General features: G+C 42.5%; 1 protein-coding gene across 4 annotated transcripts in view; it reads right to left on the bottom strand.

Annotated features, from left to right (window-relative positions):
* LOC115156079 (coiled-coil domain-containing protein 148) overlaps window positions 1-12,394 on the bottom strand; it is a 49,519-nt gene that overhangs the window by 22,727 nt on the left and 14,398 nt on the right. For all 4 annotated transcript variants that reach the window (XM_029703348.1, XM_029703349.1, XM_029703346.1 and 1 more), the window contains exons 9-10: window positions 12,173-12,311; window positions 4,328-4,534 (exon numbers count right to left, since the gene is read on the bottom strand). In XM_029703348.1, the coding sequence (XP_029559208.1) occupies window positions 4,328-4,534; window positions 12,173-12,311 (346 nt within the window). The remainder of the gene's footprint in view (window positions 1-4,327; window positions 4,535-12,172; window positions 12,312-12,394) is intronic.

Raw genomic sequence — 12,394 nt, 5'->3', positions numbered from 1 at the left:
AGCTTTGTACAAGATCTTCAGTTTCTTGGCAATTTCTCGCATGGAATAGCCTTCATTTCTCAGAACAAGAATAGACTGATGAGTTTCAGAAGAAAGTTATTTGTTTCTGGCCATTTTAATCAAACCCACAAATGCTGATGCTCCAGATACTCAACTAGTCTAAAGAAGGCCAGTTTCATTGCTTCTTTAATCAGCACAACAGTTTCAGCTGTGCTAACATAATTGCAAAAGGGTTTTCTAATGATCAATTAGCCTTTTAAAATGATAAACTTTGATTAGCTAACACAACATGCCATTGGAACACAGGAGTGATGGTTGCTGATATTGGGCCTCTGTACGCCTATGTAGACATTCCATTACAAATCAGCCGTTTCCAGCTACAATAGTCATTTACAACATTAACAATGTCTACTGTCACGACTCCCGTCGAAGTCGGTCCCTCTCCTTGTTCGGGCGGCGTTCGGCGGTCGACGTCACCTTCTTTCTAGCCACCGCCGATCCACTTTTCATTTTCCATTTGTTCTGTCTTTGTCTTATCACACCTGGCTTCACTCACCAATCACTTGTTTATTATTTGTTGTATTTGTGAGTGATTGTTATTTTGTTACGTGGATGATTGTCAGGCGTTGCACTTTTGTTTTAGACAGTGTTTTGGCACTAGTATGTGTTGTGTGCTGTCATTTGGTAACCGGTATTAAAGTGTGCCTGTTTATATTACTCCGCTCTCCTGCACTTGACTTCGCCTCCCATATACAAGCATTATATCTGCACTGTATTTCTGATCAATTTGATGTTATTTTAATGGACAAATAATGTACTTTTCTTTAAAAAACAAGGGCATTTCTAAGTGACCCCAAACGTTTGAACGGTAGCGTGTGTATATATATATATATATATATATATATATATAATTCCACTTTTACGTTATTGTAGGCCAGTGACACAAAATCTCAATTTAATCAATTTTAAATTCAGGCTGTAACACAACAAAATGTGGAAAAAGCCAAGGGGTGTGAATACTTTCTGAAGGCACTCATAGGGCATAGGTCTGTTATTTTCACTGTATGTGGGCCATTTCTCTATGTGGGCCATTTCTCTATGTGGGCCATTTGTGTAATTTAATGTGTTGTGTTTAGGGATGTTTTAACTTGTTTTGATTTAATCGCTATGACATGGACATCTACAATGCCTTCGGAAAGTATTCAGACCTCTTGACTTTTTCCACATTTTCTTACGTTACAGCCTTATTCTATAATGGATTAAATAAAACAAGGTCCTCAGTGATCTACACACAATGCCCCGTAATGGCAAAGCAAAAACAGTTTTTTTAGCAAATGTATAATACATTTACAACAGAAATACCTTATTTACATAAGTATTCAGACCCTTTGCTATGAGGCTCGAAATGAAGCTCAGGTGCATCCTGTTTCCATTGACCAACCTTGAGATGTTTCTACAACTTGATTGGAGTCCACCTGTGGTAAATTGAATTGATTGGACATGATTTGGAAAGGCACACACCTGTCTAGATAAGGTCCCACAGTTGACAGAGCATGTCAGAGCAAAGACCAAGCCATGAGATCGAAGGAATGGTCCGTAGAGCTCTGAAACAGGATTGTGTCGAGGCAAAGGGTACCAAAACTGGGGAAGGGTACCAAAACATTTATGCAGCATTGAAGGTCCCCAAGAACACAGTGGCCTCCATCATTCTTAAATGGAAGAAGTTTAGAATCACCAATGCTCTTCCTGGAGCTGGCCACCCGGCCAAACTGAGCAATCGGGGGAGAAGAGCCTTGGCCAGGGAGGTTACGAAGAACCCGATGGTCACTCTGACAGAGCTTTAGAGTTCATCTGTGGAGATGGGAGAATTTTATTTTCTCCAGAAGGACAACCATCTCTGCAGCACTCTACCAATCAGGCCTTTATGGTAGAGTGGCCAGACGGAAGCCACTCCTCAGTAAAAGTCACATGACAGCCCGCTTGGAGTTTGTCAAAGGTACCTAAAGACACTCAGACCATGATAAACAAGATTCTCTGATCTGATGAAACCTTTGGCCTAAATGCCAAGCATCACATCTGGAGGAAACCTGGCACCATCCCTACGGTGAAGCATGGTGGCGGCATACATCATGCTGTGGGGATGTTTTTCAGCGGCAGGGACTGGGAGACTAGTCAGGATTGAGGTAAAGATGAACGGAGTAAAGTACAAAAAAAGGGCTCCAAAGAGCTCAGGACCTCAGACTGGGGCGAAGGTTCACCTTCCAACATGACAATGACCCACAGCACACAGCCAAGACATCGCAGGAGTGGCTTCGGGACAGAATGTCCTTCAGTGGCCCAGCCAGAGCCCGGATAAAAACCTGATCGAACATCTCTGGAGAGACCTGAAAATAGCTGTGCAGCAACGCTTCCCATCCAACCAGACAGAGATTGAGAGGATCTGCAGAGAACAATGGGAGAAACTCCCTAAATACAGGTGTGCCAAGGGTCTGAATATAAATGTGATATTTCAGTTTTTTATTTGTAATGCATTTGTCATTATGGGGATTGATGAGGGAAAAAAACAATTTAATTAATTATAGAATTGTGGAAGAAGTCAAGGGGTCTGAATACTTTCCGACGGCACTGTATGTATGTTTTTGCTGTATGGTATGGGCCATAGACATGACAGGTCATGTTATCTGTGTAAACACATGTACATGATCACAAAGAGTGGGAAGCCACATGTCTATGGCCACCAACATTTTTATTTTACTAGGCAAGTCTGTTAAGAACAATTTCTTATTTTCAATGACAGCCTAGGAACAGTGGGTTAACTGCCTTGTTCAGGGGCAGAACGACAGATTTTTACCTTGTCAGCTCAGAGATTTGAACTTGCAACCTTCCGGTTACTAGTCCAACGCTCTAACCACTAGGCTACCCTGCCACCCCAACATGTTATCTAATTAGCTGTAGTTAAACAGATCTCCAAACCCCTTATAACAAACATCAGCTATGCTATAGACGGCTAGATAAACAAACAGAACTTGATCATCAGTTCATTGACAAGAAAACCTTACTATGATGACACACTGCAAGAGTGGGGGACTTTTTCCATGTACGCAACTTGCTTTTTGAGCGAATCGAACAAACCCTCCAATACAGTTACATCATGTCAGCAAGACAAGGCTGTCCTTATTAGCTTGTCAGCGTTCACAGCCCATCACTAGTGGCTGTCCCAGACAAGTTTTTGAGATCGGAGACAAAATCCCTATGTCGTTGCGTACTCGGGGAGCGTGACCGTCACCGACGCTCATTTAATGTAAGAGGTACATAGACTCAATCTGAGGGTTACTGATTTCGTATTTGAGCAGTCCCAGATGTCCCGAAATGTTAAAACACGTTTGATTTTGTCGCTACAAAACCGGCAATGCTCTCGTGGTGTGAGATGTGCAACGACAAGTTTTGAGAACGATGATCAGCAATAGCCAATGAGAGTTCTCCAGAGATGGAGCGGGTGAGATGATGATGTTGTATCACATCACCCAGGATGTCTACCTCTCGAGCAGGAGCGATGACTACCAGTACGTGTTTGGAAAGCCAAAGTGTCAAATCGTTACAGCTCTGAAGTTCACAAGCAATGTTATTCAATTCAAAATATTGGCTACAAATGTCAACTCTGTATGGCAAAAATGAATATCTGACTGAAAACCTTTTTGAGCCTGCATTCTAGCTACGTTATTTTTATTTATTTAACTAGGCAAGACAGTTAAGAACAAATTCTTATTTACAATGACGGCCTACCCCGACCAAACCTTAACGACACATGGCCAATTGTGCGCCACAATATGGGACTCCCAATCACGGCCGGTTGTGATACAGCCTGGAATCGAACCAGGATCTGTTGTGACGCCTCTAGCACTGAGATGCAGTGCCTTAGACCGCTGCGCCACTCGGGAGCCGAAACAATCTCATCACATCATTGTTTTCGCAAGACAGTGTGGTATCGAGAATCCTCACGAGCAAGTGAAGAATCCTGTCTGACCGTTCAGTGCCAGATCGTTAAGTGTGCGCACCACTGCTTTGGCAAGACAAAAAAACGACATGAAAAACGGTCTCGGCGATATTAGGATTTTGAAAGTCGTGTAGTGTACAGAAGGCATTAGCTGCCTCCTTAGTGGAGGTCTTGTACACAGTCAAATGGCACCCTATTCCCTAAGTAGTGCACTACTTTTGCTGCGGACCCTGGTCAAAATAGTGCACTATATAGACAATAGGGTGCCATTTCAGACATAGGATGCCATTTCAGACATAGGATGTCCTTGCAGTGTAGTGCATGTATCTCTACCTTGTCGCTGAGGCGGGAGCAGATGTCCTGCTGGTGCTTGCGGTCTGTGTGGAGGGCCAGCTCCTCCTGATGGGCCTGCCTGGCCTCCTCAAGGGTCACCAGGGCTTTAAACAGCAGGTCAGCCCGGTCCCGCTGCCAACTCTGGGCCACCACACGCATCTGGGTCTGGGTGAAGCGCTGCCAGTCCCAGCTCCTCTCGTGGTCCGTCTGCAACAAGACACCATCGCCATGGAGATACAAATACAACCATAACAGAACACAGAACAGGTTTCGCTGCAGTGTTTTCTATTCTAGGTTTCTAAACCTTCATGTTACCAGTCAAATACCCTTGAGGTTAGAAACCTCTTTTGCCACGGGGACCTTTTTGCCAGGCTTATGTAGCGATATTTCCTGTTACAATAGTGCTGTTATACGTGATGCACAAGTTGGTCGTAGTGACATATAGTAATACGTAACATATAATATGCAACAACATACATATACTGTAGGCGACATAGCAACATGCAAACCTGTATTCATACATTAGATCAGACTATCACGCTAAAGCAGCTACACGGATATTACAGAGTAACAACCAGGTCTTGATATTGGTTTAGATAAGTGGTGTCCAATGGACCTTTTCCTTTCTAGCGTTTTGCATAAGGGGCGTCTATAGCTATTCATCATTGTGGCAGCAATCACATAGAGGCAGCCTCACTTGGCTACCTTATTGGAACAGAGGGAATTCTATTCATCTATGGACTAATAGTGGCTAACTGACGGTGTGAAGGCATTAGGCGGCTGACGGTTTTTATTGAACGTGAGCGAGCTGACAGATCTGCCGATGTAACATACGCCGCTGAGCCAGAGGCAGCCCGAGCACAGCTTGTTTATTAATGCAGAACTTTACAACTTGAAGAAGATCCATCATCTTTTTCCCTTCTCTGTCTCCCTCTCTCTGTTTATTTTCTCCGTCCCTCTTTGGAGAATTTGTGTGTGTGTGTGTGTGTGTGTATGCACGCCTATGCATTCATGTGTGTGCATGTACGTGTGTGTGTGTGTGTGCATGAGCTCACATTCTGTCAGGATTCTTAAAGCTGTACAGCAGTATTAGTTCAGCTGCTGACTGACAAACCCCTGCAGAGCCCCAGTTATAAGTGAGGGCAGAGCAGCCATACAACGGTGAAAGAAATAGAGACAGATCCCCCCCCCCCCAAGCCACTAGAATACCTACATTTATTCCATAAATGCCAAGGAAAATCATGGGGTAGCTCCACTGAATGGCAATAGCAGACAATTGACCTCTGACATGACGAGGAAACCGTGACCACTGGAAACGGAAACATTCACCAGCTATGTCCACTAGGGGTCATAGTGCAGTCTGTCAAACCTCAGCATCCACGGCACTGATAATCCTCATGACTCTAGGTTTGAAAACCCCTACCGTATTTGCGTATCAAGTGTCTCGGCGTGTCCATTGGTGATGACAGGGACAGTGACCTGAACGTGCAACTTGAATAGAGGTTAGGGTAAAAGTGATTGTTAGAATTGATCATAAGTGCACTGTCCAAGTGTTCAGATAGTCGCTCACTCAGAAAAGGTGCAGAACCAAGGTCGAGGTTCAAACGTCTTTGATAGACCAAACATAATCCAATCCCATTCACAACATGCCATGCTCCATGTTAAGTGAAATATTTGTTAGGGCTGAAAAAATACTGTAAAACTGCAATTATTTCACAAAGAAGACGATTATAGAAAGAACAGAGTCAAATCGCTGAAAGAGCCCTTTGTCTCAATGGTTCATTTCATGTAGCTGTGCTTTTAAAACGACTAAGATTAATCAAAAGGCTACGTAATCAAAGCAGCAGGATGGCCCTTTTTTACAGCTTTGCACTCCTTTCTTCCTGTTTTCTTTCTGAAGTAGGCCTGAAAGAGGTGGCAAACTGTTCGCCACATACAGCGCAGGTAAAGTGTGCTACAGAGGATACAAAACAGATGTTAATACCAAAGCTTTGACTGAGCCGTTGGACAGAACCTCCACTTTGACCGTTCCATTTGTCTCCAACTGCTCTGCAATGATCAAACAATACTCCCTCATCTCTCATCACATTTGCATGAATTGCAAGATGATGGACAATAGCTTACAATCATTCAAAATAAATCTCACACCAAATGATTACATTCAGATGGAATGGGAGAGTAGTTGAACAAAGCTCTATTAACCCTGGTACAATGACAACAGTCTTCCGCTCTGATATTTTTTGGTTTAATTAGCTCAACTAGATTTTCAACTGGCTCAACTGGTCATGACTTCTCTAATCCTCATGTTCACAATAGGCCAATTTACAATGGCCACCATACAGTATGTCTGTGGATGAGCTCAGGGAATGATGTTTTCCAACAACATACACACAAAGGGCAAATGTGCCAACAACACACAGCTGGAATGCGGATAAAAATGTATGTGATTCATTGTATGTCTAATGGAGCAAAACGAGTATGAGGAACACACTGTTCTAGCATTCCCTGTCTTTATATATTATGAGAATAAAGCTACGGTGACTTGAGGAAGTATTCACACCCCTTGACCATTTTCCATATTTTGTTGCGTTACAGCCTGAATGAAAATGTATTCAATTGGGATTTTGTGTCATTGTCTATAGTGGCCTACACACAATGCCCCATCATGTCAAAGTGGATTTTTTTTACAATAATAGTGTTTAACATTAATAAAAAGATGACCACCTCGTCTCTGTAAGCTATAAAAACAAAGAGAGTCGCACACTCTATGTATAAACTCCCAGTAATTTATTGGGTAAACCACCAATGTTTCGGCATCACTGTGCCTTCCTCGGGGTAACGTCATGAATGCTTGAACCAGGTTACGTAGACATTTTTGGTTTGTTTGTTATAGCTTACAGTTTATTCACAGTTAGTCAGCACCTTTACACGAAATAACTTTCTCTGGTTGTGCATCAACTCATGCTTTTTATTACCTCATCTCTGTACCCCGCACATACAATTATCTGTAAGGTCCTGCAGTCGAGCAGTGAATTTCAAACACAGACTCAACCACAAAGACCAGGGAGGTTTTCCAATGCCTCACAAAGAAGGGCACCTATTGGTAGATAAAGAGTGCTGCTAAAGAGGACTGCTATGGTGTGTGGTCATCCACACCCCCTCCCAAAATGGCTGCTGTGACATTTTTTCCCTTTGCATTACTTGACATAGATCCAGAAAAACTAGATGTGTAAATCTAGTAAGTCCAGAACTGGCATAGTCCTTTAATGGGTCCTTTAAGACAACAGGGCAGATATTGTATGTTACCATTGAGCTACAGATTTTTTTTTATTTAAAAATACATTGAATATCCCTTCGAGCGTCGTGAAGTTATGAATTACACTTTGGATGGTGTATCAATACGCCCAGTCATAAAGGTACAGGCGTCCTTCCTAACTCAGATGCCGAAGAGGAAGGAAACCGCTCAGGGTTTTCACCATGAGGCTAATGGGGACTTTAAAACAGTTACAGAGTTTAATGGCTGTGATTGGAGAAAACTGAGGATGGATTGACAACTTTGTAGTTACTCCACAATACTAACCTAAATGACAGAGTGAAAAGAAGGAAGCCTGTACAAAATGAAAATATTACAAAACATGGATCATGTGTGCAAACTTTATGTCCTGAATAGACAGCCTCATGTTTGGGGCAAATCCAACACAACACCTCACTGAGTACCACTCTTCATATTTTCAAGAAAAGTGTTGGCGGCCTACTGTTATAGGTATGCTTGTCATCAATATTGACTAGGGAGTTCTTTTAGGATAAAAATAAATGGAATAGAGCTAAGCACAGGCAAAATCCTAGAGGAAAACCTGGTTCACTCTGCTTTCCACCAGACACTGGGAGATAAATGTCCCATTCAGTAGGACAATAACCTGAAACACAAGGCCAAATATACACTAGAGTTGCTTACCAAGAGAACATTGAATGTTCCTGAGTGGCCTAGTTACAGTTTTAACTTAAATTGTCTTGAAAATCTATGGAAAGACTTGAAAATGGCTGTCTAGCAATGATCAACAACCAACTTGACAGTGCTTGAAGAATTTAAAAAAATGAATGTGCAAATATTGTATAATCCAGGCATGCAAAGCTCTTAGAGTTTTACCCAGAAAGACTAACAGGTGTAATCACTGCCAAAGGTGATTCTAACATGCATTAACTCAGGGGTGTGAATACTTACTGTATGTAAATTAGATATTTCTGTATTTCATTTTTTTGTACATTTCCTACAATTTCTAAAAAACGGTTTTCACTTTGTGATTATAGGTTATTGTGTGTAGATGGGTGAGAAAAACAATATATTTAATCTATTTTGAATTCAGGCTGTAACACAACAAAATGTGGAATAAGTCAAGGGGTATGAATACTTTATGAAATCAAGGTAGAAGTGATTGTTAAAATTGATCAAAAGTGCACTGTCCAAGTGTCCAGAGTAAGTCGATCCTTCAGAGGAAAGTGCAGAACAAGGTCAAAGGTCAAACAAAGACCAACCATTAGCCAATCCCATTCACAACACACCATGCTCCCTTTCAAGTGAAATATTTCTTATGAGACAAAAAACTGTAAAACTGCAATAATTTCACAAAGGAGACAATTATAGAAAGAACAGAGCTCTTTGTCACAATGGTTCATTTCATGTAGCTGTGCTTTTAAAACGACTAAGATTAATCAAAAGGCTACGTAATCAAAGCAGCAGGATGGCCCTTTTTTACAGCTTTGCACTCCTTTCTTCCTGTTTTCTTTCTGAAGTAGGCCTGAAAGAGGTGGCAAACTGTTCGCCACATACAGCGCAGGTAAAGTGTGCTACAGAGGATACAAAACAGATGTTAATACCAAAGCTTTGACTGAGCCGTTGGACAGAACCTCCACTTTGACCGTTCCTTTTGTCTCCAACTGCTCTGCCCTGCAATGATCAAACAATACTCCCTCATCTCTCATCACATTTGCATGAATTGCAAGACGATGGACAATAGCTTACAATCATCCAAAATAAATCTCACACCAAATGATTACATTCAGATGGAATGGGAGAGTAGTTGAACAAAGCTCTATTAACCCTGGTACAATGACAACTCTCTTCCGCTCTGATATTTTTTGGTTTAATTAGCTCAACTAGATTTTCAACTGGCTCAATAGTGAGTAGTAGCAGCCATGATTCTCTAATCCTCATGTTCACAATAGGCTAACTGACAATGGCCACACACACTGAGTGTACAGAACCCTCTTCCCATGACATGACTGACAAGGTGAATCCAGGTGAAAGCTATGATTCATTATTGATGTCACTTGTTAAATCTCCTTCAATCAGTGTAGATGAAGGGGAGGAGACAGGTTCGCTCTGGATAAGAGCGTCTGCTAAATGACTAAAATGTAAATGTAAATGTTAAAGAAGGATTTTTAAGCCTTGAGACATTTGAGACATGGATTGAGCTGAAATAAAAGATCCCAGAAATGTTCCATACACGCAAAAGACATATTTCATGTTTACATCCCTGTTAGTGAGAATTTCTCCATTGCCATGATAATAATCCATCCACCTAACAGGTGTGGCATATCAAGAAGCTGATTAAACAGCATGATCATTACACAGGTGCTCCTTGTGCACTTTTGTCACACAACACAATGCCACAGATGTCTCAAGTTTTGAGGGAGCGTGCATTTGGCATGCTGACCGCAGGAATGTCCACCAGAGCTGTTGCCAGAAAATGGAATGTTTATTTCTCTACCATAAGCCACCTCCAGAGCGGTTTGCTGATGTCGATGTTGTGAACAGAGTGCCCCATGGTGGCGGTGGGGTTATGGTATGGACAGGAATAGGCTACGGACAATGAACCCAATTGCATTTTATCGATGGCAATTTGAATGCACAGAGAGACCTTGACGAGATCCTGAGGCCCATTGTCATGCCATTCATCCGTGGCCATCACCTCATGTTTCAGCATGATAATGCAGGGCCCCATGTCGCAAGGATCTGTACACAATTCCTGTCCCAGTTCTTCCATGGCCTGCATACTCACCAGACATGTCACCCATTGAGCATGTTTGGGATGCTCTGGATCGACGTGTAGGACAGTGTGTTCCAGTTCCCGCCAATATCCAGCAGCTTCGCACAGCCATAAAAGAGGAGTGGGAAAACATTCCACAGACCACAATCAATAGCCTGATCAACTCTATGCGAAGGAGATGTGTTGCGCTGCATGAGGCAAATGGTGGTCACACCAGATACTGACTGGTTTTCTAATCCATGCCCCTACTTTGTTTTAAGGTATATCTGTATTCCCAGTAATGTGAAATCCATAGATTAGGGCCTAATACATTTATTTTCAATTGACTGATTTACTTATATGAATTGGAACTCAGTAAAATCTTTGAAATTGTTGTATGTTGCGTTTATATTTTTGTTCAGCATATGTTTTCCAACAGCATACACATAAAGGACAAATGTGCCAAATACATGCAACTGCGATGCAGTAAAACATTTACATGCTTCACTTTGTGTCTAATAGAGCAAACAGAGTATGAGGAAAACACTGTTCCATCATTCACTGTATTTTGATATTATGAGAACAAAACTACGTTTGTACTATTCACATTTTGCATGTATTGCGAGAATAAAACTATGTTGAAATAACTGAGCTATACTGTCTTATGATCTTGTTTTTCCTATTCATCGTTGAGGAAAATGTTTCACCGCTGGACTCCTTTTTCATCAATTTGAGGTCAATGAGAGTTCGGCAATGCCAAACATTACTTGAGGCAAGAAGCCTGCTTTTTTCCCGACCAAACTTCACAATAATGAGTTAGGCCATTTTGCTCAAGGGACTGATTACCAATAAGAATTGAGTCAACTTAATTATGACTAATAGCTGTATTAGGTGCAGTCTGCACTCCATTGACTCTGGCTCTGTTTGTGCCGGCTGGAAGATGAGAAAGGGAGAGCGCAGGAGGAAATGGCTAGATCTATCTCATCACAGCCACTTGAGGCTGAATGTGACCCTAGGTGTAGCACCCAGATGGAACAGATCCGAGGACAGGTCTGGGAAAGGAGGGAGGGGGGAGAGGAGGGGATGAGGTCCCTGGCGGTTGTCATAGTGACGGGGGAGCGGTGGCAGTGGTGTGAGTGGAGGGCTGAGGTGTGTCCACAAAGGGTGACACGGCACATCCTACAGCCTGCCAAGCACATCATTTACTAGACGAGCACCATGCTGACCAGGGAGATGAAGAGGAGAGACAGAGAGTCTCAGAGCTCTGGGAGAGGATGTGTGTAGAGAGGCAGAGAGAGGCAGGTATTCAGTCGATTGCAGATAGTGGATTTTGATTGCATTTGATTGTATACCAGCAAGAGTCACCTTATGTGTGGGCGAGTTTTTTTCTCAATCTGTGCTGTGTGCATTGGACGTGCCCTTGGTATGTGTGTATGTAAAGGGGTGTGATGACAAATCACCTTGCTGGGCTGTGTCCTAAGTGGTACACGCTTAGAAAAAAGGTGCTATCTAGAACTAAAAAAGGGTTCTTTGGCTGTCCCCAGAGCAGAACTCTTTGAAAAACCTCTTTTGGTTCCAGGTAGAACCCGTTTGGGTTCCACGTAGAACCCTTTCCACAGACGGTTCAACAGTACTTGGAACCCAAATGTGTTTTACTTGGAACCAAAAAGGGTTCTCCCATTTTTTCTAAAGAGTGTACCCTATTCCCTTTATAGTGCACTATAATGTACATATAGAGTATACTTTTGACCGGGGCCCAAATGGTGCCATTTGGGACACATCCATAGTAAATCCAGAGCTGTTACTGTTGTTTACTGACCAGCTCCTGTCTGGATCTGTGGGGAAACAGTCTTTGCAGCACGTCCATGTAAAGGGCTCTGTGGTTGTGCAGGTCAGGAGGGTACTGGCTCACAGTCATCTGGAAGCGGAGATGGTCATCTGCCGACCAGCCACAGAACCTGGAACAGTTTGGAGGTAGAGCAAAGAGAAACATGTCTGGATCACCTGCTGCAAACACAACAAAGCACATGCTGAGAATTGT

Source organism: Salmo trutta, chromosome 20 (assembly GCF_901001165.1).
Source record: "Salmo trutta chromosome 20, fSalTru1.1, whole genome shotgun sequence".
Taxonomy (NCBI): Eukaryota; Metazoa; Chordata; class Actinopteri; order Salmoniformes; family Salmonidae; genus Salmo; species Salmo trutta.
Note: the sequence above shows the minus strand (reverse complement) of the source record. Positions and strands in the feature narration are given on the sequence as shown.